Here is a 24754-nt window from a genome sequence, read left to right as displayed (position 1 = left end):
GTGTGATCAGGGGTGTGTACACTAAGGGTCAGGAGCGGGGATGCGGGGGTGAGTGTCCGCGCCCCTGGTTCTCACCGCCCGGGTCCCCCTTCCCCCATGTGATTGGAGGTGTGTACACCGCGCGGGTCAGGAGCGGGGACGCAGGTGTAATGGGAAAGGGGCTGAGAAAGTACTGAAAGAGTTAAAGAGAAGTGTGTAAAATCACATTATGTTAATTTTTATATTTTAAGTGTGTCAAAGTCAGAGTTTATCATGCTTTTACTTTCTTGTCTTTAAAGGCATGCAATCATTTATTTTATACTTAAAATATGCTTCTCAGCTTATCTCGTCTTCAAGTCAAAATACTGCCATGGTTGACATTTTCTCATAATATAGTGACAATCTTCAACATGTGTGAATATAAACTCATCGAAAAAATCTTGCACCATTCCATGGTGAGTAGTCTTGTTAAAAATAATATCCGGGCAATTACTAAATTATTACAAAAATATAAATTTTTTGAATCACTTTTAGAAGTTCCACACACAGTGGTATTTTTAAAACACCAACCACTGCATAGTGCTTAAGACCATTTAAGATGAAATATATTCAAACCTAAAACTTTAGAATACTCAAAAGGCAGGATAATGGCTGTTATTTATTGCAAATATATTTTTTCTTCGTAAGTGCAAAATACGAAGGTATTCAGCTAAATTTTGTATATCTTTATTCAAAAGGTGAAATTAGAATGTAATCTCATTTTTTATTTTAAGGCTATATTTCCCATAAAAATTGGTATTTTTATCTGTAGGATCTTAATTTTCCATTCATTTGTTTTTTCTTTTGGTTTATTTTCTTTAACAGAGAGTGCATTTTTGTGTCTTGTTAAGAGTTTTTAATTCTCCTAACTTATTCCAAGAGACTTTCTGACACTGATAGTAAATAAGGGGAGAGCCCTTATAGTAACTGTGCATCTTTTCATGTAGTCAGGATTTTTTTTTTTTTTTGGATGACTTTTTTTTTACAACTTCCACTTGGTTCACAATATTCCCATTATGACAACTCAATAAAAAATTGTAATCTATTTACACCAAGATACTTATGTCAGCACAGTGCTTTTGCTGATATGATTTTACATTAGATTATAATATTTTATTTGATTTACATATATACTAATACATATTTTACATATGTACACACATATATGAATACCTCCTAAATGCCATTAATTTGCATGGGGTGGTAGCTGGTAACATGTGATCTTTCTAACCATTGGTTACTCTTATGTGTGTCTAACGTACTTCTTAGAACAGATACTAGAACATCACACCTCTCATTATACAGTATTTTAAAGGTTATATTTTATTTTACTTATTTTTAAACATTTTTTATTGAGTAATAGTCATTTTACAATGTTATGACAAATTCCAGTGTAGAGCACAATTTTTCAGTTATACATGAACGTACATACATTCATTGTCACTATTTTTTTTTTGCTGTGAGTTACCACAAGATCTTGCATATATTTAAGATTCCACACATGAGTGATCTCATATGGTATTCCTCATTCTCTTTCTGTTCTGCTCCACCTAGAATAACATTCTCCAGGAGCATCCATGTCTCTGCAAATGGCGTTATGTTGTCAGTTTTTGTGGCTGAATAGTATCCCATCATATAAATATCCCACATCTTTATCCAGTCATCTGTTGATGGACATTTTATGCTGTTTCCATGTCTTAGCTGTTGTAAATAGTGTAGAGAAATCAGCTGAAAACCTTATGGGGGTTCCCTTGTAACTCACTCTTTGTTTTTCTCTCGCTTCCTTTAGGATCATTTCTTTATCCTTGACTCTGGCTATCTTGATTAGGATATGCCTTGGTGTGGGTATGTTTGGGTTCTTCCTGTTTGGGACCCTCTGAGCCTCCTGTGCTTGGATATGATTCCTTCTTTAGGTCTGGGAAGTTTTCAGTCATGAGTCCTTCCCATACCTTTTCAATCCCCTTTGTTCTTTTTCCCCTTCTGGAACTCCTATTATGCATAGATTGGCACACTTTATATTACCCCATACGTCCCGTATATTGTTTTCATTGTTTTTTATTTGTTTTTCTCTCAGCTGTTCTGATTGTGTGCTTCCTGTTGTCCTGTCTTCTAGATCACATATTTGTTCTTCTGTATTTTCTAGTCTGCTTTGCACAGCCTTTAGGTCAGCTCTCATCTCAGACAATGAGTTTACTAATTCTACTTGGTTCTTCTTTATAGTTTCTATTTCATTTTTGACATATTTTATATCCCTAAACACTATTTTTTTTTAGTTCCTTCAGTACTTTGATCACTCTTTTTTGAAACCTTGACCTAGTAGGCCATCAATGTCTTTTTCCTTGATCATGCTTTCAGGGGATTTCTCTTGATCTTTTAATTGGGAGTGGTTTCTCTGCTTCTTCACATTGCTCATATCTCTCTGGCACCGTGGCTTAAGGTGTATCAGTTACCTACTTAACCTGGAGATGGTGTGCCCTTAATGATTTGATTGAGAGGTCTTTGTGTCTTCGCCCTGCTTCGCGAACTCAGCTTGCTGTTTCATAGGCCTTCTGTTGGCGCCCTCATCTGTGCTGCTCTCAGTGGCTGTTGGCTAGCAGATTGTGCCCCCTCCTAACACTAGGTCAGGAGCTGAGCTCTTACCCAGTGGGCGGGCAGGTCACTCCCCCTCCTGATGCCACAGTCAGATGCTGTGCTCAGGCGGAGGCAGGTGGGCAGATCACACCCCATCCCAGCACCGTGGTCAGGTGCTGTGCCCTCTCCTGGTGCTGGTCACTCCGCTGCTCTGTGCAGCTGCCTGCTCTGCCTCGGGTGGGCGGTCTGTAGGTGGGCTCGGGGAAGACCGCGGAACAGCCCCGCCTACGCTCTGTGCCAAATCTGAGCTCCTTGTTTCTCTTGGCAGCACAAGTTCTCTGAGGTGTCAGGGTAGAAAGATCCTCCCTGCCTCAGGCTATAAACAAGTCTCAGTCCTGCCTAGGAGGTTGTGGAGCCCCCACGTGCAGATTCAGGCTTCAGCTACGCCCCCCCCGGGCACTATGCACAGGAGGAGATGGTAGCTGTGGCTGAGCCCTGCCTCTCTTCTTGCGGGATGTGCCAGTAATGGCACAGGTCTGAGGAGACAAAGGCTAAAGCACCCCTCCCCCCAGGGCACATGCCTGTTTACAGTTTTGTTTACCTTCTGAGTTAAAATTTACCTGACAATGAGATGTATAAATTAGGCTTTTGAGGTTCATCCTTGTATCAGTAGTTGATTTATTGTTGAATAGTATTCCATTATTTGAACATACTATCATTTGTTTTATCCATCCTCCTACTAATAAATACTTAGGCTTTGGATATATTTTTTTGCAAGCAAACATTTTTTTTAAAAAATGCAAATATAATATACATGCTTAAATGTGAACACATCTTAAGTATGCAGCTCAGTGATTTTTCACAAAGTAAACACATCTATGTAACCTTCATCCAGTCAAGAAACAGAACATTGCTGTTCCACTTTGGGTTTCTTCCCAGATACTACGGCACCCCTTTGATGGACTCACCATCCTAAATTCAGCCACCATGGATTGGCTTTTTTGCTTTTGAAATTTTTGGTCCCATACTTTCCACTCAAAATTATGTAAGATTCATCCACTAGTGTTTTCTGTAAACTAGTATATTTATTTTTATTGCTTTAAAGTATACAACTTGTATGCATGTGCCACCACTTATGGTCATGTATTGTTGAAAAGTGTTTGGGTCATTTTCTATTTGGGGGTATAACAAATAGTGATTATGAGAATTTTCTGGATGTCCTTTGGTGCTCAGATGTAGAAGTTTCTGAAGGGTACACACATGGGTTACCCTTGGTAATAGGGTGTGTGTGTGTGTGTGTGTGTACACATATACACACACACATATACATATATAACTTTCATTCAAAAAGCCTATTTCCAAAGTATTTGTAAGAATTTATATTCCCCCTGGCCATGTGTAAGAGTCCCCATTGCTTGTTGCCCTCACCAATGCTTCGTATCACTTAATAACTAACTATTCTAGTGGATGTCTAATGGTGTTCCAAGTGTGGGTTTAGTACGTATTTCCATTATTACTAAGAGGTCAGCCCCTTTTCATAGCTTATGTGGATTTTTTTGTGTGTGTGAGAAGCACCTGTTCAATTTTTTTGCACATTTTAATATTAAGGTTCTGCCTTTTTCTCCACTGGTTTTTGTTCTTTATATGCCCTAGATACAAGTCTTTTGTTGGATATAGGTATAGCAAATATATTTTCCCACCGTGTGGCTTAGCTTTTCACTTTCTTAATGGTATCTCTTGATAAAAGTAATTCTTAATTTTACTGAAGTCCAACTTAAAACTCTTCTTTTATGTTTAGTGCTGTGTCCTGTTTAAGAACTCTTTGCCACTTCAAAGTCATTAAAATATCTCCTACACTATTTTCTAGATGCTTTATTTTGGTGGGGGATTAGGTTATTTATTTTAATGGAGGTACTGGGAGTTGAACCCAAGACCTTATGCATGCTAAGCACACATTCCACCTGAGCTTTACCCTCCCCCAGATGCTTTGCTTTATGTTTCAAATTTATTAGATTTATAATCTATCTAAAATTACTGTTCATGTATGGTACAGGGTTTAATTCAATACTGTTCCATTGGTCTATATGTCTAACTTTAGGTAGTTATCACATAGACTTAATATTGTTTTATAATAAGTCCTTTAACATTGTTCTTTAATATCATCTTGGCTATTGGCCCTTCACCCTTCTCTATGTATTTAGAATCAGCTTGTCAAGTTCTACAAAAAAACAGTAACAACAATTAACTTTTGGGGATTTTGATGTGCACATATAAATCTTTGAATCAGTTGAAGGGGAACTGACATCTTTAAAATGTTGAGCCCTCCAATCCATAAATTTGGATTATCTCCCCTATACTTATTTTTATCACTGCTGTAACAAATTATCACAAATTTTGCAGCTTAAAGCAACACAAACTTATTGTTTTATGGTTCTGTAGGTCGTCAGGAACAGGTATCACTTGGCTAAAAATCAAGATGTCAGCAGCACTATGCCCTTCTCTAGGTCAAAGGAAGAATATATTTCCTTGTCTTTTTCAGCTTCTAGAGTTCACCCACACTTCTTTACCCATGGCCCTTCCTCTATCTTCAAAGCTAACAGCTTTACAGCTTTCTAATCCCTCTTCCAAAGTCATATCTTTCTGACCACAGCTGGGAAAGATTTTCAATTTTTAAGGACTCCTGTTGTTAGACTAGGCCCATGTAGATAATCCAGGCTAATCTCCCTGTCTCAGAGTCCTTAACCTGATACATCTGCAAAATCCCCTTTGCCATGTAAAATAACATATTCACAGATTTCAGGATTAGAGCATGGATATAGGTAGGGGTCAGTGTGGTGCACTATTCTGTTTATCAAACTGTTTAACATTTGACACCTTCTGACTAACGTACAAGATAGAAGACCCTGATCATGTTTAGAATGCTTCCTCTGCAAAATATTGGGCACTGAGTTTATTTGAAAGGACTGAAAATAATATTACCACAGGAATGGTTTCCTAATTCTACTGACATTTACTTACTTTATACTTAAATACCCAAGATGGTCAGCCAGGAGTGGGATCTTGGCAAATAAAATAAAAGTATAATTCAAGCTTTTATCACTGAATTTACTAGCGAATTCTATTTTAGAAACAGACAGAAAATAAAACAATTTAGAGTAAGTCTGCTTACTTATATAAAGTGAACATAGTTTTAAAAGCATGTCTGAATATGGGATAAAGTGAGCATCATAAAATGTAATGTTAATATTTAGTACCTGCAAATCAAACTCCCAATTTATAAACAAGTTCATACTGTATAGCACAGGGAACTATATCCAATACTGTTTTGTAGTAACTTATGGTGAAAAAGAGTATGAAAATGAATATATGTATGTTCATGTATGAATGAAGCATTGTGCTGTACACCAGAAATTGACACAACAGTGTAAACTGACTACATACATATATATATATTTGAAAGGACTATATATACCAAGAAAAAAATTAGATTGATAACCAACAAAAAAATCTGTCAGTAATATAATGCTAGAGACACTGAGACACAAAAGAAAATCTCAGGCATACATCTGTTTATAGAGTCATAGAAAAAATAGTGCCTATGCAAGTCCCTGATAAGCATGAGAAAATAGGAAAGGCAATATAAAAGTTCAAAATGCTTTGCTATGTAAGAGCTGCAAGATGACTCAGACACAAACTTAAGTGGTCAAAATGTTTATATAATTAATGATAACTTAAAGTAATTGAGGACATCATTTTAAATGATATTAAAATAGCTGCACCATTTTCATATTACTAAGCAAGTCATTTCTGTTTACAGTAGGTTTATATTATTTTTATATGTATTTATGTTTTATAAAGACATCAACTTAGATCCTGGCTGATAACTGACAGTAGAGCAACTGATTGATTTAAATGGGTATCATAGGCTTATCAGATTTCATATGCTTTAAATATACATTAGTTATTAGCTGTCAGGAAGAGTTCAATTTTCATTTATTCTAACATAGCTGTGTCACAGGCAGGTTACTCTGTATTTACAATGGAGGATCATGATAGATATAAAGATATCAAGTCTTATTGATCTTCATAGGGGTGCTTTTATAAGAAAAGGAGAATAAAATAAGAAAAATCTAAAATACTACTTTTTTTATAGTGTTCTAACAGTTTTATCTTTATTTTTATTTTTTTACTGAGTTATAGTCCGTTTACAATGTTGTGTCAATTTCTGGTGTACAGCACAATTTTTCAGTCCTTTATGAATATACGTATATTTGTTTTCATATTTTTTCACCATGAGCTACTACAAAATCTTGAATATATTTCCCTGTGCTATACAGTATAAACTTGTTTATCTATTCTATATATACTGTCAGTATTTACAAATCTTGAACTTCAAGTCTGTCCCTACTCACACCCTGTAAAATACTATTAAATCAACATATATTTATGAAGAACTATGAAAAATGGGAAACTATAAGTTGTTTCTTTAAATTGGAGCAAAGAGAACTACTTTAACTGGGAAAATAGTTAAAATCTGGCAAGTTTTATGATTTCATGTTCACCCCTGACAGCTTTTCTTTCCTCCTTTCTCCTTCAATCTTTTTTGGGCCTTCTAAAGAATTAAATTAAAAAAAGAAAATAAAGAAAGGAAAAAAAAGAAAATTAAGAAACAGCTTTGCATCTAAAATAACCTCCTAACTGGAAAGATTGTATACTTTGTGAAAAATTTACAGCTGCCAACTTATGATCTATGTCTCTGTCCACACTGCGTTACTTGTTAGGAAGGGTCTTAAAAAAAAAAAAAAAAAAGTAAAGGAAAATAGCAAATTATAATGGCTTTAACATTTTAAATTCTTTTCTATGTGTCTACAATCTGCTCTATCATGAGATATTAAGATAAACATTATCAGCTATACTCTACTTTCCTATCATGCACATTGTGACTCTGAGAAGCACGCACACTCTAACTTACCATCTGCAGGTGGTGTACAGGTTAATGCAGTTCTTTTGACAATATATGGTTTTGTAGTCTAGTTGTCTAACTACTACATAATGGAAAAGATGTAGAACTACTGGTACCACTGCCCTCGGTCTCTGTCATTTACCTTAAACATACCTGGAAAAGTAGATTCAAAAACTCATTGGCAAGAACATTTTTCACACTCCAGATATGATATTCCTCTAGAGTTAAGATGGCCATTCTGAAAGAGAAACAATATTTAAGAATATCTTAAATCTTCATCTTATATTATTTGAATAAAATCTGTTTTATTAAACTTGCAATGGTCATTTGTCTGAAAGAAAACTAATGATTTAACGTAGATGCTATGTGTTCATCTGAAAGTAGGCCAGCAAGAATAAGTTCAAAAGTAAACAAACTCTGAAGTAGTCACAACGTGGGCAATTTATCACCAAAAATCTTCTTCCTCCAGTAAGACCTGGGAAATAACTCACAGTATCTTCTGGTTCAAGGTGAAGTTTACTAACAGAACCCACAAAAGGTTCTGGTTAGAGAAAAAGGACTATTTACTAACTTTGAAAGCATCTTTCCAAACTCTCTGGATTATGCCTTTGACCCTAACAATTTTCTAAGATCTTCTTTAAAACATCTGGCAATATTATTAGACTTCTTAAGAGATTTAAAAAAAACTAAATATATATAATAAATGAGTATCTATATTAACATTTCCTCAAAATAAAATTTAACATTACTTTCACAAGTTGAATAAAGCAGTATTTTTTTTTTTTTGGTGTCAAAGTGTACCAAAAATTACATTTATATACAGTAGACAATATTTCTTGGCAGGCAAAAATATAACCAAATGCTTCTTACTTCATGTTTTGAACAATCACCTTAACAATCCTAGATGAATAATAATGTTCTTAGCTTTTATTACTTAATTATATTTTTATTATCTAATGATTTATTATTTAATGATATTTAATATTTATTATTAATGATATTCATGTATTCATTCAATATATAATGCCATTTATTATAAGAAAAGATTTTAAAGCACTATGATGGTAATTATTGGCTTTCATGATGCAACTTCCATAAAAGTATATTAATACCAATGTAATGGTACAAAATAATGGGTAATATTGTCACAGTCTAGTCACCAGTGAATATGGGTAATAGGTTTGGTTGAAAGGTCCAAATTCTATTCTAAATTTTTACCATTTCATTATTATGATTACACGGAGATGGAGTAGCTAAATGATCTTTTTTTTAATGTTCAAAAGTACAGCCATAAGAAGAAACACGGTCTTACATAAAAATAGACAGCGATGATAACCTCCATACTTATCAAACACCCAGAAAAAAGGCAATGGAAATTGTATCTCTACATAAGGTATTTCCTAACAGAAACTTTCCTATGTTTCTGTTTTCATATATACCAAATAGAAATGGCTACCTTAGTTTTGGGCAGAAAAGTAAATGAAGACATTTATCTGAATTGCCAAACAAAGATCAAGCCCTGAAAAATTCATTTCTATTATTTATTTCTGTTGAGTGTCAGTTAATAAGACTATGATGATTTCTTCTGGATTTATGATTGAAAAAAAAAGTTACTTATTTTTCTAAGCCTGTATAAGACCACTATGGTCTACATCCTACCATCTGCTACTTGGTACATGTCAACATTTGAATAGAAAGGGTCAAATTAACTCATATGTGTCTCACATATATGGATTATCTTCAGTTTCACAGGGATATATAGACATTAAGGCAAACCTATTATAATATCTTTAATAAATGTTGTGAAACTAAAAAAAATTCAAGGCTTTGTTCTTTGTAAAGTACATGCTTCTTTCTGCTATTATACACTTATTCTGGCTGCTATTAAAAAACTTAGAACAGACCGTCACCAATATGATTGAAAAAAAAAATTTTAAAACTATATACACCACCCAGATTGAAATAAAAAATAATTTCCATCATCCCAGATATCCTATGGTCCTTCCCAGTTAAATCACCCATCTCCAAAATCACTATTGTAACACTTATTAACATGAGTTGTCTCTGTTCTAGAACTTCATATAAATTGAATTGTACAATGTGTTCTTTTATTCTGTGGCTTCTTTTGCTCAATATAAGCTTTGTCTTACCATAATGTATTAAAATGGGAGAAGTAAAGATTATAAACTACAGATGGCAAGGGCTGTCTCTACTTAATTTTTATAAAATGCCTAGCTTATAAAATATAATATTTTTATGTGAATAACACTTAATGGAGTTGTTTAAAGGTGGAATGGGCTTTCCTTAGGGACAACTTGGAGGAATTGTAACCACAGGTCCAAATAAGCATTTAGCAGGGATGATGTAGAAGAGATTCAAGTATGTATATGTAAGGTATGTGTAACAATTCAGAATATAATGTATTTTTAGAAAAGAATAAATTAGTCTCTGCTAGACTCACCTTTGTGGTGTCATGTGCATTCTATGTATCTTCTACAATGTTGGATACATCCAAATGTAATTCCTTTAAAAACAGAAACCCAAATCAGTAGTTAGGATAGAGAGGGTATCATTTTTATTAGCCAGTAGCTGAAGTATAAAGTATTTTCGGTCAACTTTTTTTTTCTTTTTTTAATTACAGAAATAGATTGCTTGTTTGCCTTAAAAATTTATGACAATTTTCCAGTGGTTTCATTTTTTTAATATAATACATTCAGTTTATTAAATTTTCTAAGGCAAATTCTCTTCCCAATTTTGCATCTTTGGCTATGAATATTTTGAGTAGCATAATATAGAACCTAGAAGTAGTAAGAAATCTTTTTCTCAACCTCTTTTAAAAAATTCTTCACTCTATATTCCTGTTGGAAGTTTACATTCAAGAAGATGTATACAATCAGACTTTACCAGGGTATCATCGGTGCAGTTGTCCTTCCAGACCTCTAAATGTGCAACCACGTGTCTCTCAGTTCAACCCTAGAGAGAACTCCATCACCGTCAACATCAAATACCTTGAAGCAAACTAAAGAAAAGAAACTCTTATGGAGGGAAATTACTTTCATATTCTGAAGTATAATACATTTTATTACAAGCTGCCCTAGTAAAATTACTTAGTTGCTCAAACAATTACATTCTGGATTAAGTTCTTATTTGGAGGAGATTGTGTCATTAAAGTCCTTTGAACTTGTAGGAATTCCTGTACAGTTCACAAGTCTGTCTCCTTATATCATTAGCCAGCTAAGAGAACTCTATCCTTCACCTAAATCTAAAGTTAAATTTCTTGCAAACTGAAAAAGAAGGGCCAAGTTACTATACAATATCTCACAGATTTTGAGAAGGTAATTCAAGCTTTTAAATTAATTTCTAATATTTAAAACTGATCACTTCAGAGTTGATTCTTACAATGTTGAAAATATTCCATCTACATTAAGAATCAACAAAAAGCTGGTACAGTCAGCCCCCTGTATCCATTGGTTCTGCATTCACAGGTATAAACAATAGATCAAAAATTATATATATATATATATATAAATTTTCCCAGAAAGTTCTCAAAAGCAAAACTTGAATTTGCTATTCACTGACAACTATTTACATATCATTTACATTGTATTTACAAATAATTACATTGTATTAGGTATTACAAGTAACCTAGAGATGATTGAAAGTATACAGGAGGATGTGCATAGGTTATATGCAAATACTATGCCATTTTACATAAGGACTTGAGCATCCATGGATTTGGTATCTGAGGGGGTCTCAGAACCAATCCTCAGCAGATAATGACAGATGACTGTATAAAGATTTTGCCTCTCCAGTGTAATTAATGTGCACCCAATATTTTTGCCTAAGAACAATCTCAAATCTTCAATGAAGTTTATATACAACAAGCTAAAAATCCGAAATATCAGCACTTTGCTAATTAACATCAATATAAGCAAAATTGCTACTTAGTCTAGTTGGTTAACTTCCACTAGTCCACTGGCAAAAAATAAATTAAAAAAAAATTTAAGACAATAATTAACCTCAATTGAGAAACAAAGACTTCAGCCTCTTTAATACCAGAACTTTAATGTGAACAAATAATCTATCACAAAGCCAGGTTAGAGTAATGGTATACTATCAGGGAAGATAAAAGAAATCTAAATTTTTAAGATTAAATAATTATCTACTTCACACACCCGTGTGTGTAATAATTATGTATTAATTATGCTATTAAATTAACTGAGTACATCACAGTACAACATTACTAAAGAATATTGAACTAATAAGTATCATACACAAAATACGCAGTATTTGTTAAGCTGTATTTTAGAAATATGCAGAGATAATAACCCTAGTGAATATATAAGAATTAGGTTCCAATTAAATGTAAACTGCTGCATTTTCCTAACCAAATATGGTTAAAATTTATTAATGTAATATGCTTATAAATTACACTATAATATTTTAGCTAGGTTTAAAAGATAAATTTAGTATTTAATAAAATTGTTTTATCATAAATTTAATTTTGCTAATATCAATATACACAGTGCTAGAAAATAAGTTGGAATTCAAGTTAAGCAAGACAAATTTTCTATATAGACTACCAGAAAATATATTCTATATGCTTACCATTTTCAAATACATCATGAATGATGTAGTTCATTTATCATGAATTGTACATTCATCTGGAAAATCAACCATTATTAATAACAAAGATCTTAAATTACTCCACAGTAAAAAAGAATAGATGATTGAACCATTACACTGACCTCAGTAAAACCTCAGGAAGAGATTGCTATTTGCCAAAGGGATGAAAATTCAAGCCTTAATCAGATGATTTTTTACATGAATGGATGCTAATTTTTTTCTCTGTATAGCTTCCAAATTTTGTGATGTTTAACACACTTACATTTCTGTCTTTCAGCCAGAGGTCCTCTGCAACAAGCTGATAACCCACAGGATATCTCCTTAAAATCTATGTGGCTGTCATGATTTTCACCAAAAGCATTAAATAAACCTGTAAAATAGGAACACAGAATAAATCACAGCCAACAAACTTCCTGTTTATAATGACATGCTTATGAAAGGAGGCATGACTCGCATAAACTGACTTAGTTTTTAAAAGTTATCAGTAGTTTCCACTGTCTTAGGAAGTTTTTTTTTCCCCCTGGAATAATTATAACCAAAATTTAACTTCCTAGAAGAAAATACTATCATTTAGTGTTTGGTTTTGTCTGCCTACCTGTCTCTATCTTATATTAATTCCAAAAGTCAAAAGTGATTGTAGAATGTAAAAAATAAAAATATATTTTAAAAATTTAACTGGAAAAAAGTCAGAGACCACAATTATCCTAATTCGGAAAGACTAAGAAGAAAAAAGAAAAAAGAAGAAGAAAAGTTGAACTCTATCAAAGATATACTGTGTTGTTATTAACAAGCTTCATACAACTCCTTCATGAAGCAAAGAAAACTAACACACTATATTATAAGAGAAAGAAATTCTGTACTGCCGTCTTCATTGTACCACTTAATCTGTATAAATAAATATATTAAATTTCAGAAATAAAGGGCAATTTATAATCTAATCTTGTGGTTTTTAAACTTTTCATAAAAAATAAACGGAATCATTTTGTTTTCAAATGAAATGATTTCTCAATCTCTAATTCTAAAAAGGTAAAAACATAACTGCACTGCTGAAGTGGAAGCCCTGTCTGTTCTAGCTCCCCTAACAAATATTACTAAAACACACTAGAAACCTGAAGAATACAGACTGTCTATTTCAAGAATCTAATTCTGTGCCCTCAAAGAGCAGAAAATTGAAGCTAAGAAGTAGTTAAATGACTTGCTAAAAGTAAGAAATTTTTTTAAAAAGGTCTGAATCAGAAGCAGAACCCAAGCTTTCAGATTTCAAATACAGTTTTTGTGATTATCAGCCACAACTACTCCTTGTAAACCTCATTTAATATATATATAGTAGTGAAAAGTTTAGAGCTAAGTGGGGACCTTAGAGATGGTCTAGTCCAGTGGTTTCTTAATTTTTTAAGGGTGGGGGAAGTATACAGCAGTGGAACCTTCTTCTATATAAAAGACATACAATAGACACTACTCAGCTGAGGAAGAGGTGAGGTCACGTGTGGAAGCTAGAGCTTTGCCTATTTAGTGTCCACCACCCTGACCTTGCACCAGATGCTGAGGCACCACACTGGAGCACAGTTTCATAATGATTGTCTTGGTCAAACTGATTTTATATATGAGAATATTCAGGTGCAGAAAGGTAAACCGACTTACACAAGGCTCCAAAGGTGGAAAAAGGCTCACGTGTTTACCAAAGAACATTTGTAGAAAATAGAAGGATTCCCACCTTCACTCAGAGATGGACAAATTGGTGGTGAAGCCAATGGGCCAAATGTCTCTAAATCAAATCATCCAGTTCGGGATTGAACCCTCAGCAACCAACAGCATTTCTCCAGATGAATGATGTCTGATTCCTCCACTGACAATCAAATCAAAAAAGATTATAAAATCTCACTCTTCTCTTCTGGACAATTAATTAGTTCATCCTGATAATGTAACTTCTAAAGATACATTTTAATTTCCCAGTTAAACTGTTAAAAAACTACCTAAAACAAAAACTCTGAAAGACAAATATATTGTATCTAATACAAGTGGCATGCAAATTAAATTCAAATTAACATAAAAGAGGATTAAAATTGGAAAAAAATTTGCAATTTCCCATTAAGCAGGCTGTTTAATTCCAACATGTAAAATAATAAACTAAGATATTTATTTTTTGCTTCCCACACTTTTATCTGTATTCACTTTGGTGATTTTAATCTCTATTTTGGATTTGAAAATTCTTCATCATAGTCTCTCCTGGCTACACAGGTAACACACTAATAGCAGAATCTATGTTTGATTTATCCTGTCATTATGGTAACCACTTACACATTTAATACTTATTAAATAAATGTACAAAGGGGATAGACCTAAGCTTCTCCTTCTTGGCCCTAAAATTCTTACTACCCCTCCTATAAAGGCAGGAGCCTCCTCTGTAGGACACAGTGTAAATGTATCTCCTGAGAAGGATTCCCCAACAAGGGCTGTCTTTACAGCGTGCTTTTAGATAAGATGTTTTTATGGGACATTTCAATAAAAGGATCAAGGACCTAAGCTTCCCAGTATGGTGGGAGTTGTGATGGGCATGGGAGGATGCTCACTTGGGAGGATGAGATGTTAAAGACACTAACAGTGAAAAGGACAGGGCAAGATGAAGGGCGATTGGGAAACAGGACCACAGAGATGTGACATCTACTTCCCACTGTCATCTAAGTGATACCTACTTGAAAGAAACATTTCTACAGTTAAATTCTATAATAGGGGGTTATTTAAATGAAGCACACATATTCTCAATGAGTAGATCACCTAATTTTTAGAGATTTAGAGTGCATTAGCATTTTCAGAGTACTTTTTACATCAATAACTAGTATTTATTCCTGTGTGTTAAATAAGTATGTGGAATTATTTCCATTTTGCTTTTAGACTTACTACAGCTTAACCTATTCACTGCACTGACACAGAGTAATTTTTCTAATGAATAAAAATGATAATGTACAAACTTGTTAAAGATTCTTTAATTTCTCCATCACCAGATATATGAACATTTAGGCCTATGTGTCAGGCCCCGTTTCTTACCAGCTTTTTCACCAACACCTTACATTTAGGTTATATTGCATTACCCAGAGGTCAGGAAATGTTCTTTCACACATCCATGTCTTTATTAGGTCTTGTGTCCTCTGAGGAGAAACCTTCTCCCCACTTTCACATCCTTCCATTTTACAGCCTAACCACTAATCCTTCTGTGAACACCTTCTAATGCTTTCCAACCTCACCAGCTACCCCAGGGTCTTAGCTTCTCTCTTCCGCAACTCTCCTCCACTGTATATAGTATTCAATATTCAAGTGAAGTATAAGTCCTCATTTACAGGTCTGTGGCCTCTCTAGATTACAAAGTATTTGGATTCAGTAACCTTGTCCTTTTATCACTGTTGCTGCTAGAATTCATTTCATAGGACCTGATACATAGTAACCACACAGTAAATACTTGCTGAATGAATGAATGAATGAATAGCCAAGGCAATCTTCACAGCCAAGGCTTCCCCATCCCAGCTCAGTATTCTTTCTGTTACATCAAAGAGACTCTGCCCCATGAAACAACAGACCCTGCACATTTTAACAAATGTATACAATTATTAGGAACTATTATTAGAACAGAGACTAGCACTACTGTTCTCATAGTTATGTCACATAAGAAGTGTATTAAAGCTCGTTCTGATTTGTTATTTACACAAATCAGCTATGTCTGTCACCAGTTTAAATATTAGTAATTTAGAAAACAAAAGTTATTGACTTATCTACTTATCAGAAAACATTATGACAGATCTATTTACATACCTCTTTTGTCAGTTTATATACCAACTGGAAAAGAAGAGGTGTACAGTCAACTCTGAGGGTATAATTGCCTGCAAAATAAATAAGAGAGTATTTTAACACCTCCAAATGGACTTCAAACCTGTATTTAATTCTAACTTTATTTTCTAATTCTAAACAAGATATAACAGATTTCAAATTGAAGGCATCATTCCTGGAGAATTAAAAATAGGGTGGACCCTACAGATTATCATATTCAGTGAAGTATGTCAGACAGAGAAAGGCAAATATCAAATTATATCACTTATATGTGGAATGTAAACAAACAAAAAAATGATACAAATGAACTTATTTACAAACCAGAAATAGATTCACGACATAGAAAAGAAACTATGGTTACCCAAGGAGAAAGGGGGAAGGGAAGAGAGATGTTAGGAGTTCAGGATTAACAGATATACACTATTATATATGAAACAGATAAACAACAAGGACCTACTGTATAGCACAGGGAATTATATTCAGTATCTTATTATAACCTATAATGGAAAAGAATCTAAAAATATATATGTATATGTATATGTATATGTATATGTATATGTATAACTGTGTAACTTTGCTGTACACCTGAAACTAATATTATAAATCAAATGTACTTCAGTAAAAACAAATAAATAAGATTTTAGAATAGATAGATAGGTATGTAGATAAATAGACAGACAGACAAACAGTTTGGCTAAAACTAAAACACAAGGTGGAAATAACTCTTCAGGAGCCAGAGAGGCTGCAGCACACACTCGGGATAGGAGACTGCAGAGGCGGACTCTGCTGCTAAGGCCGCAGCTCCTGCAGTAACAGTAAGGGCCATTGCTCATTACAGCAGCAGTACCTAGGGGTCTTTGGCAAAGGAAGTGGTAAGGCCATAATTTTCATGTTTTTATTCATTCATTCAATTCAATATCAAGACTTTAGACTAGAGCATGTCAGTAACTAACATGTGTCCTGTGACACTTACCTAGAAATAACCATAATATGATGAAAGCCTACAGATGAACATGCCACATGTCAGGGTCAAAAGGAAGTCTGTAGTGGGTGCTTATTTCAGAGTTGGTCCAATACATACAGGAACTATTTCTGTATGAAATATTTTACTCCAACTTTTAAAAATAGCTCCACAGGAAGAATGTCAAAAGTACTAAAAGTTTAAGTAGTAATCCAAGATAGGCAAATGGTAAATATTCTAAAGAAATTAGGATCAATAGCTTAGTTATGAATCATATTGATTCATTTGAATCATAATAATGTTCTCTCTGGTAAAATGGAGAAATGGACGTATTATTGAGGCATCTCATAGAAAGAGGATAATCCTAGTTTATGAGTTGGAGTTGATAGACTTAAATACTGGTATACTATTTAATGACAATCTGAAATAAAATTTACCTTCTGTGTATGAGTCTGCATTGATATATGCAACTTCTCTCTCCTGGAGTGTTTTCACATTCTCCTGTAGTTGAAGCAAAGCAGTCACTTAACTCACAGCATTTACAATTGTGGAAATACAAGCAAAACAAACAAATTAATTCAGTAAAAGAGTGGTTTGCAGGTACCATTATAAATCAAACGCCTATGCCTTTGACCATAATTTTAAGAAAATGCTATTAACTGCTTGATAATATTAATGCAATTAAAACAAGAAAGAAAAATATTAGTGATGCTGTAGCCACTTTTCATAGCAACAGCACGGAGACCCAGAGGAAAACTGCCCCTGATCCCCTGCACCATAATATGAAGGGGGAAGGCTCGGAGATGCTCAGCCTCACCCTGGATCTACTGGAAGAGAACTGCTCAAAGTAAGGCCTGGAAATGTGTACTTTTAAAAGGTGTCCCTGGCAATCCTTACAGACATTAAAGTATGAGATCCCTTGACGTTGGGGATCCAAGTAACTTTACCATATTAAAAGTGAGGAAGTTGGAAATTTGATTTATCAAGAATTTTTTGAAAGAGAAGATATTGATGAAAAAGAAAAAGAAAGGAGGGGAGGATAGAGAAAAAACTAGAGGGAGAGAAGAGTGGCTATTAGGACAAAGACAAGACATTTCTCTCTCACACATACATGCACAAACGCACACACATTCTAGAAAAATACAGCAGAAGAAGACTAATGCCATCACACACATGGGAATATGCAGAGAGAACTCTCTTCTTCTCTCTGTTTCTCTCTCTCTCTCTCTCTAGCTTGCTACCTTATAAGAGCAGTTACAGTAAAAACATTTAAAGCTGTGAGTGGTCATCCCACAAATGAGAATTCTCACCTCTGCACTTGGCCACATGGGATAGATGACAGCTGATTCTGCTGCAGAGTTTCCATTATGACAAAGCTACAGTAGAAATAAAAAAGATTCCTTAACTATATGTAAAGGTAAATGTGCTGCTGAATATGATCAAGAAGCTAGTAGAAAATGGGAAACAATATTCAAATTGTCTTTTAACTCACATGAATTTAAATTAATGTAAGGCATATTATCTTGTATCTTGGATTTATTTTATCTGTATTCTAAGCTGCTTAAATTATAGAAAGACACATGTATTTCTATATACATGTATTCACAAGAAATTACATATTTCTAAAAGTAAATGACCTTAATGAATAAGATCTGATTCATGTAAATAAGTGTATTATGAAATGCATGTTCATAACACCAACATAATAATAAGACTTTGCAATATACATGGAATCAAATGTGATACAAGTAACTGTGATTTTATTCCCATACTTATTTGATTCATATTATTATTTTAAAGTATGCAGAAATGAGTCAGAAGGAAAGCATTTTAAAAACCAGATACAATGATAAGAAAGATATGGCATTCTTCAAATCAATTCTATACAATTTGGACTGATAAATGATGAACAAAACAGAGGATAGTCACAGGAAAGTGCTTTTTGGTGCACCTGCCTTTAAAAAAAACACACAAGCCTACCATGAACATGTAAGAACTTAGAGTTACTGGACAGAGAGCCTAAGGGAAGAAGATGAAAGAAGGGGGCCTATGAAAGACACTTTAAAATAAAGCATTAAGAGCCAGTGACAAATGAAAATTAATCATAATTGAATTAAAAATAAATCCTTGAAATTTTAGAGTAATTCAATTTACAAAATCATTGTATTATACTTCCCAATCAGGCACTTTTGTAAATGGTAAAATATACCTATGGTTACAATTTAGTACGGAATCCATAAAGGAGAGACTATAATCAGAGTATAGTCATCTTAAAAGAGCATGTTGTTTTCCTAGATAGAAGAAATCCAAGGAAACTGTAATAACTTGAAAATTAATGCCAAGGATCTATATCAGATTTTCAATAAGCTAATTCACTTGTCAGAAGCAGCTTCCTAGGTTTGACTATTTTCTGAGCTTACAGATTTTACTTACTTATCACAAAACAAATACAAATAGAAACTAAAATATTTTAAAAATAATGAAAAACTTGGTTTGTACTTAGTAATTAAGAGGTTGTTCTGTTTTACCAAACTGATGTAAAAGCAAAAGCAAACTCTATTTCTTAAATTTTCTTGAGTATTTATCCAAATTAAAACAATATCAGGTAATGGAACACATCTGTGATTACCCTGAGATACATGTTGACCAACAAGATACGTTTTCTGTCTTAGTTACCTCAGCCCATTTGTGGAACCCAGAAGTCCAAATTTTTCTGCATCCCAGCTGGCAAAAATGGTAGTTCTTCTCGGTCTCCAGCCTGTAATCATTGTTAACATACATGGTTAGGTACATCTGCCTAAAAACAAAGGAAAATTCACTCAAGTCACTTTCTGTCATCACTTGCCAAGGAAACATTATTTACCTCTACTAATCAGTTTTCCAAAACTCTGGACAACTTCTTATAAATCAGCAGTTCCACTGGTTAGGTCAGTACCTCCAAATACCCAGAAGTCCTGATGATCTCCCAGAATAACACACCTGTTTGGAAAGGAAGGCATTCAAAAGAATGACAACTTAGAATGTATTATAAAGAGCAGTAATTTATGTTTTTAAATTAAACTTCCTCCTGCTTGAGTTTCCACCATAGAAAACCATCAAGGTAGTGTCTCCTTTTAGAATTTACCTTTTTTCCCCACATTTAATTATATCACATCAACCAGGAAAAAAATATTAAGAGTTGATTAAAATTTATCTTCTCTTACTCCTGTAATCTTTGTAAAAACAAAATGTTTTAAGACATTTTAAAAAATTCACCAACTCAACAATTTTCACAGATCCTCAGGTAGTTCTGATTACATCGTAAGTGCTTGTGATTTTCTTGATGTTATGAACATGCATTTTAATCTTCCTAGAATTTCACAAAGGGAATAAATTACTTCACATAGAGCATTATGTCTAACAGGTTCCTTCCAATGTTTTATTCTAAGTCTCAGAAGTACAGAAAACTGTTTAATAGGATGATAAATTCCCATATGCCCACCATCTAAATTCAATCATTGTTAATACTGTTGAACTATTTGCAAGCGAGTTGCGCAAATCATGACAGTTCTCTCCTATGTATTTAAGAATGCACCTTACGGTGAGATTAAAAAAAAAAATCAGTATTTTATATTTTTCCACCCTCATAGCTCTATTGTTGGTATTTATTTAAACTTCAAAATCATTATTCAACGTGAAAAAGAATCTTGTTCTTAGCAATTTAAAAAAAAAAGTTGTGTATTTGTCCATTTAGAGCTCAAATCAATTAAAGGATATAAGCCCCAGATGCTTTTTTTGATATTTTGACCAGGGAAAATTTCTGTTTCTGACTTTTCTCTTAAACTGTTACTGAAGCTACATACTCTGTTTTCCTTGTGTCTGTATGTGTCTGTTTATAAATCACATTTTTCATTGTGTACCTCTAGAGGGTATTAATACATGAGATAATAAAGTCTATGTTAAAGGAACTCAGTTCTAATTGAGTTAAATAAACACTTTTTAAAAAATTCTTATAAAATAAAACTGAACTTCTAATATCTTAAGAGTTTTGAAATTTTAAAACAAGCTTCTTACAGAACTTATAAAATACTTGCAGAATCCAAATTCACATTGCTAAGGCAAATCATTAACCAACAAGGCTCATTTAACCATTTTAGTTTAATAAAAACAGCTATCTCCTCTCTGATTCATCAGTGTGAAGTTTCCCTTTCCCTCTACATTTCAAGCCAGTCAAACTAAAGTTCTGATCATGCCATGCTGTTCCCCAACCCTGCACAAGCTGTCCTCTGCAGCTGGCGTTTACTGCCTGTCTTGATTCTGTGGAAATCTTAGTTTGTGTAAAATTAAGCTCAATGAGCACAAGGTCCATGGTCATGCCTCCTTAACACCAGTGCTGTCCGGGGTTAGTAACAGTAACGACTATGCTGGTAAGTGCACGGGGCCATGTAGCAGTTAAGCGTTCACCACTGTGACCATCTAACCCACCCCCACAGAAGTGACGAGTGAACTTCGCTCCTTCCCCTCTTCTCTCCTACTCCTTCCCTTAAGTTAACGTAGGGTTTTGCATGCATAGCGTTTTGACAGTTATCTGAAACACTGTTTTAAACCCTCAGTTGAAAAGGGAAGACAAAATGTTACACCTGGCCCGGAGAGGGGTGGGGAGTGGCCCAGAGGAAGCCGAACGGGACGCGCGGCCTCGGATCACAACACAGCCCCGTTCCTTCCCGAGTTTCGCAGCCGGGAAAGCAGAGGCCTGGGGCCCGGACCGCCTCGGGGCCTTCGGGGGAGGCCGAGGGAGGGACGGAGACCCGCGCAGGGCTGGGGAGGGACCCGCAGGGACTCACCGTCTGTGCAGCGGCTCCTGACTCACGGTGGACGGGCAGCGGTGGCGGTTGAGGCTGCGGTGCCGGCTGAGGCGGCGGCGGCGGTACCGGCTGAGGGGGCTGAGGCGGCTGAGGCGGCGGCGGTACAGGCTGAGGCGGCGGCGGCTGCGGTGCCTGCTGAGGGGGTTGAAGCGGCGGCGGTACCGGCTAAGGCGGCGGCGGCGGCGGTACCGGCTGAGGCGGCGGCGGCTGCGGTGCGGGCTGAGGGGGTTGAAGCGGCGGCGGTACCGGCTGAGGCGGCGGCAGCGGGGGTTGAGGCTGCGGTGCCGGCTGAGGGGGCTGAAGCGGCGGCGGCGGCGGTTGAGGCTGCGGTGCCGGCTGAGGGGGCTGAGGCGGCGGCGGTACCGGGTGAGGCGGCGGCGGCTGCGGTGCCGGCTGACGGGGCTGAGGCGGCGGCCACTGGAAGGACTTGAGGGACTCGAAGGCCTTCGCCAGCTTTTCCAGGGTCGCCATGGCGGCCTCCCGCCCCGCGGGGACAGCCCACGGAGTCGCCAGGCCTACTGGCGGCTCCGGTCAGCAGCGGTGGCAGTTAACGGGGCTCGAGGCCGCCAGCAGGTGCGGATCCCAAGCGCGCGGCCATCTTGGAGCCGTCCCGACACACCCCGCGGCCCTGCGTCCTGCCACGCTCCGCCGGTGGGGCGGGGCCGGGCCGCGGGATTGACAGCCTGAGGCAGCGGCCTCCGCCAATGGCTGCCGCGCCAGCCCCTTGGGCCCAAAGAGCCGCCACGGCTGCTGGAGTCACTTCTTCACGGCGAGGGGCGAGGGCTACTGCAGGGAGATCGGGAGGGCGGTTCGGGGGCGGGGTTGCGTGGCACGGCGAGGAGGGTGGGGAGGGCGGGGTGACTTGTGATTGAAGGTCTCTCTCGGCGAGGGGCGTCCCCGGACGACGCCTAGCGGGTGGCGGGGAGGCGGGGCAGTGTGCTGGGAGCCCGAGACCCCCGCGGGGCTCTAGCCCACCCCGCGGCGCGGGCGGAGGGCCGGCTCGCCGGACAGCCTGCTGTAATATGCTGACTGTTATATATTTGGCCTTACCCTTGTTAGTTGCCTCAAATCACTCCTTGTTCACCTTCATGATCATTACCATAGATATACGTCTTACAATCCTCGTACTTACTATGTTCCCTCATGCTACAGGGCCATACACATGCTATTCTCACTCTCAGGAATAATCTTTTACACATCAATGCCCTACTCCCCTCAAGAGATTTGCCTGTCTAATTCCAATCACTCTCAGTGCTCAGCTAATTTGTGAATTCATAAAGCCCATTACATTAACACAATTTCTTAACACCATGTAATTCTCCTTTATCAAATTATTAATGTATGCTTTATAATAACATAAAAACTCTTCCATGCATGAAGGTAGATATTAAACAATTAAGTTCACAGTATAAAGTTGTAAGTACATATACTGTATATTATGAAAAATGTTAAGGAATAACATACTATAGTTAAATGCATTCATAATTTTTCATAGAAATATGGGAATATTTATTCCAAGTAGGATCATCTCTATATGTGTGTGTGTATATATGTATATATCTCTCATCATTCATTCACATTAAAAGTTCTGATAAAATATTGCCAACAATTAACTTTTATACCCCAAATTACCAATAAAGGAATAGGAAAGAAGGGAGAAAAGAAGAAAGGAAAGAAGGATAGAGGAAGGAAGCAAAGAAGGAAATTGAGGGGTTTTAGAACTCTTGAGATTGAGACATATTAGATAAAGACTCAGATGTGTACATTTATATATGATAATTATTTTCCTGAAATTATATAAAAACACATAAAGAAAACTGAAAGCTAAATATAAAATTATTTACAACCCAAATTTGAGGTTAATTTATATCTTCATTTGATATGCATTTTTTAAAATTTAATATTACACTGTTCCATTGCTATAACATAATCAAATTCAAAAACAGAAAACTATATATGATATATACATCCTCTCACCATTTATAACATCTCTGAAAGCATTTTTGAAGTAGAATATTTTACGTTTAAATTTTTTATCATTAGAAAGGCTTAGAATGTTTTCACACTACTAGATTTAATTTACTTCATCGTATAATTTTTTTCCAATACATGAGAAATAATATCTTATATGGTTTTGATTCATTCTTTAAGCAGTTTGTTAATATTGTGTAATAAGTGAATTCATGGAATATTGTTATAGAGTTAGACATTTTTTGTTTGAAGATGTCATCTTTTGTTGTATAATAATAAGGCCATTATTGTAGGAATGTGAAGGAGTCAGACATTGCTTTTAGTAAAAACATCACTCTAAAGGGCATATTGGCAATAGCAGCATGTGGTTAAGATCATGTCAATTTTTTGTAAATCTTTAACAAATTCTGAATTCACTCTGGTTGCTTACAAATTTATAAAACACAATTACTTACAGGAAGAACAAGGCTATAGTCACTGCATGACAAAGGAATGCTGCTTAATAAATAAGTGAGGAGAAGAATTAAGTTTAATTCAAGGAAAGCAGCATTCTTAAAATATTTTGAATTGATTTGAGAAACAGGGATTTTATGATTATTTATTTAGTAGAGTTTATATAGACATTTATGTGTGTGTGTGTATCCTTCATCTCTGTATCAATTCAAATAAGATTTTGCCAAAAAAATAAACTTTAGAGCAAAAAATACCAATCAAAAAGAAAGAAAAGAAGAGGGAAGGAAAGCAGGAAGGCAACTTAACATCAAAAAATTTCATCATTATTTAGAGTAAAGATCTATATCAACTAAACATGTGTATTGTGACCTCCACATTCCACTAAAACTTATGCCATTTACCTATAAATATAAGCTTTTATTTGCTTCTACAATAAATAATACATAAATTTAATGAAACTGCAGCTCAAAAGAAGGAAATAACATTAGAAATTCAGTCATCCAGTGCAGTTGCTAAAATATGGGTATG

The 24754-nt window shown here is 35.5% G+C and overlaps 1 protein-coding gene across 1 annotated transcript; it reads right to left on the bottom strand.

Annotated features, from left to right (window-relative positions):
- Positions 1–1315: 1315 nt before the first annotated feature.
- On the bottom strand, positions 1316–23890 carry LOC141577846 (uncharacterized). Its single transcript, XM_074364826.1, has 13 exons — positions 23886–23890; positions 22533–22710; positions 21782–22317; positions 19822–19937; positions 19635–19716; positions 18269–18334; positions 17396–17459; positions 15983–16050; positions 13893–14024; positions 12441–12548; positions 10457–10571; positions 10014–10076; positions 1316–7790 (listed from the first exon to the last, which is right to left on the bottom strand). The coding sequence occupies exons 1-4, from the start codon at positions 23888–23890 to the stop codon at positions 19859–19861; spliced, it is 798 nt and encodes a 265-aa protein (XP_074220927.1). The 3' UTR covers positions 1316–7790; positions 10014–10076; positions 10457–10571; positions 12441–12548; positions 13893–14024; positions 15983–16050; positions 17396–17459; positions 18269–18334; positions 19635–19716; positions 19822–19858.
- Between the last annotated feature and the right edge of the window lie 864 nt (positions 23891–24754).

This window comes from Camelus bactrianus, chromosome 6 (assembly GCF_048773025.1).
Source record: "Camelus bactrianus isolate YW-2024 breed Bactrian camel chromosome 6, ASM4877302v1, whole genome shotgun sequence".
In the NCBI taxonomy this organism is placed as follows: domain Eukaryota; kingdom Metazoa; phylum Chordata; class Mammalia; order Artiodactyla; family Camelidae; genus Camelus; species Camelus bactrianus.
The sequence above is the reverse complement of the archived record's forward strand: the minus strand, read 5'-3'. Positions and strand labels throughout refer to the sequence as shown.

Bases quoted from the DNA above. Each gene is read 5' to 3' on its own strand.
- LOC141577846 (XM_074364826.1), bottom strand. The intron at 22,318-22,532 runs GCCCAAGGGGCT...AGCCGCCAGTAG, and splicing joins CAGCCGTGGCGGCTCTTTGG to GCCTGGCGACTCCGTGGGCT. The intron at 19,938-21,781 runs GTGAGTCCCTGC...CTTTCCAAACAG, and splicing joins CAGGAGCCGCTGCACAGACG to GTGTGTTATTCTGGGAGATC.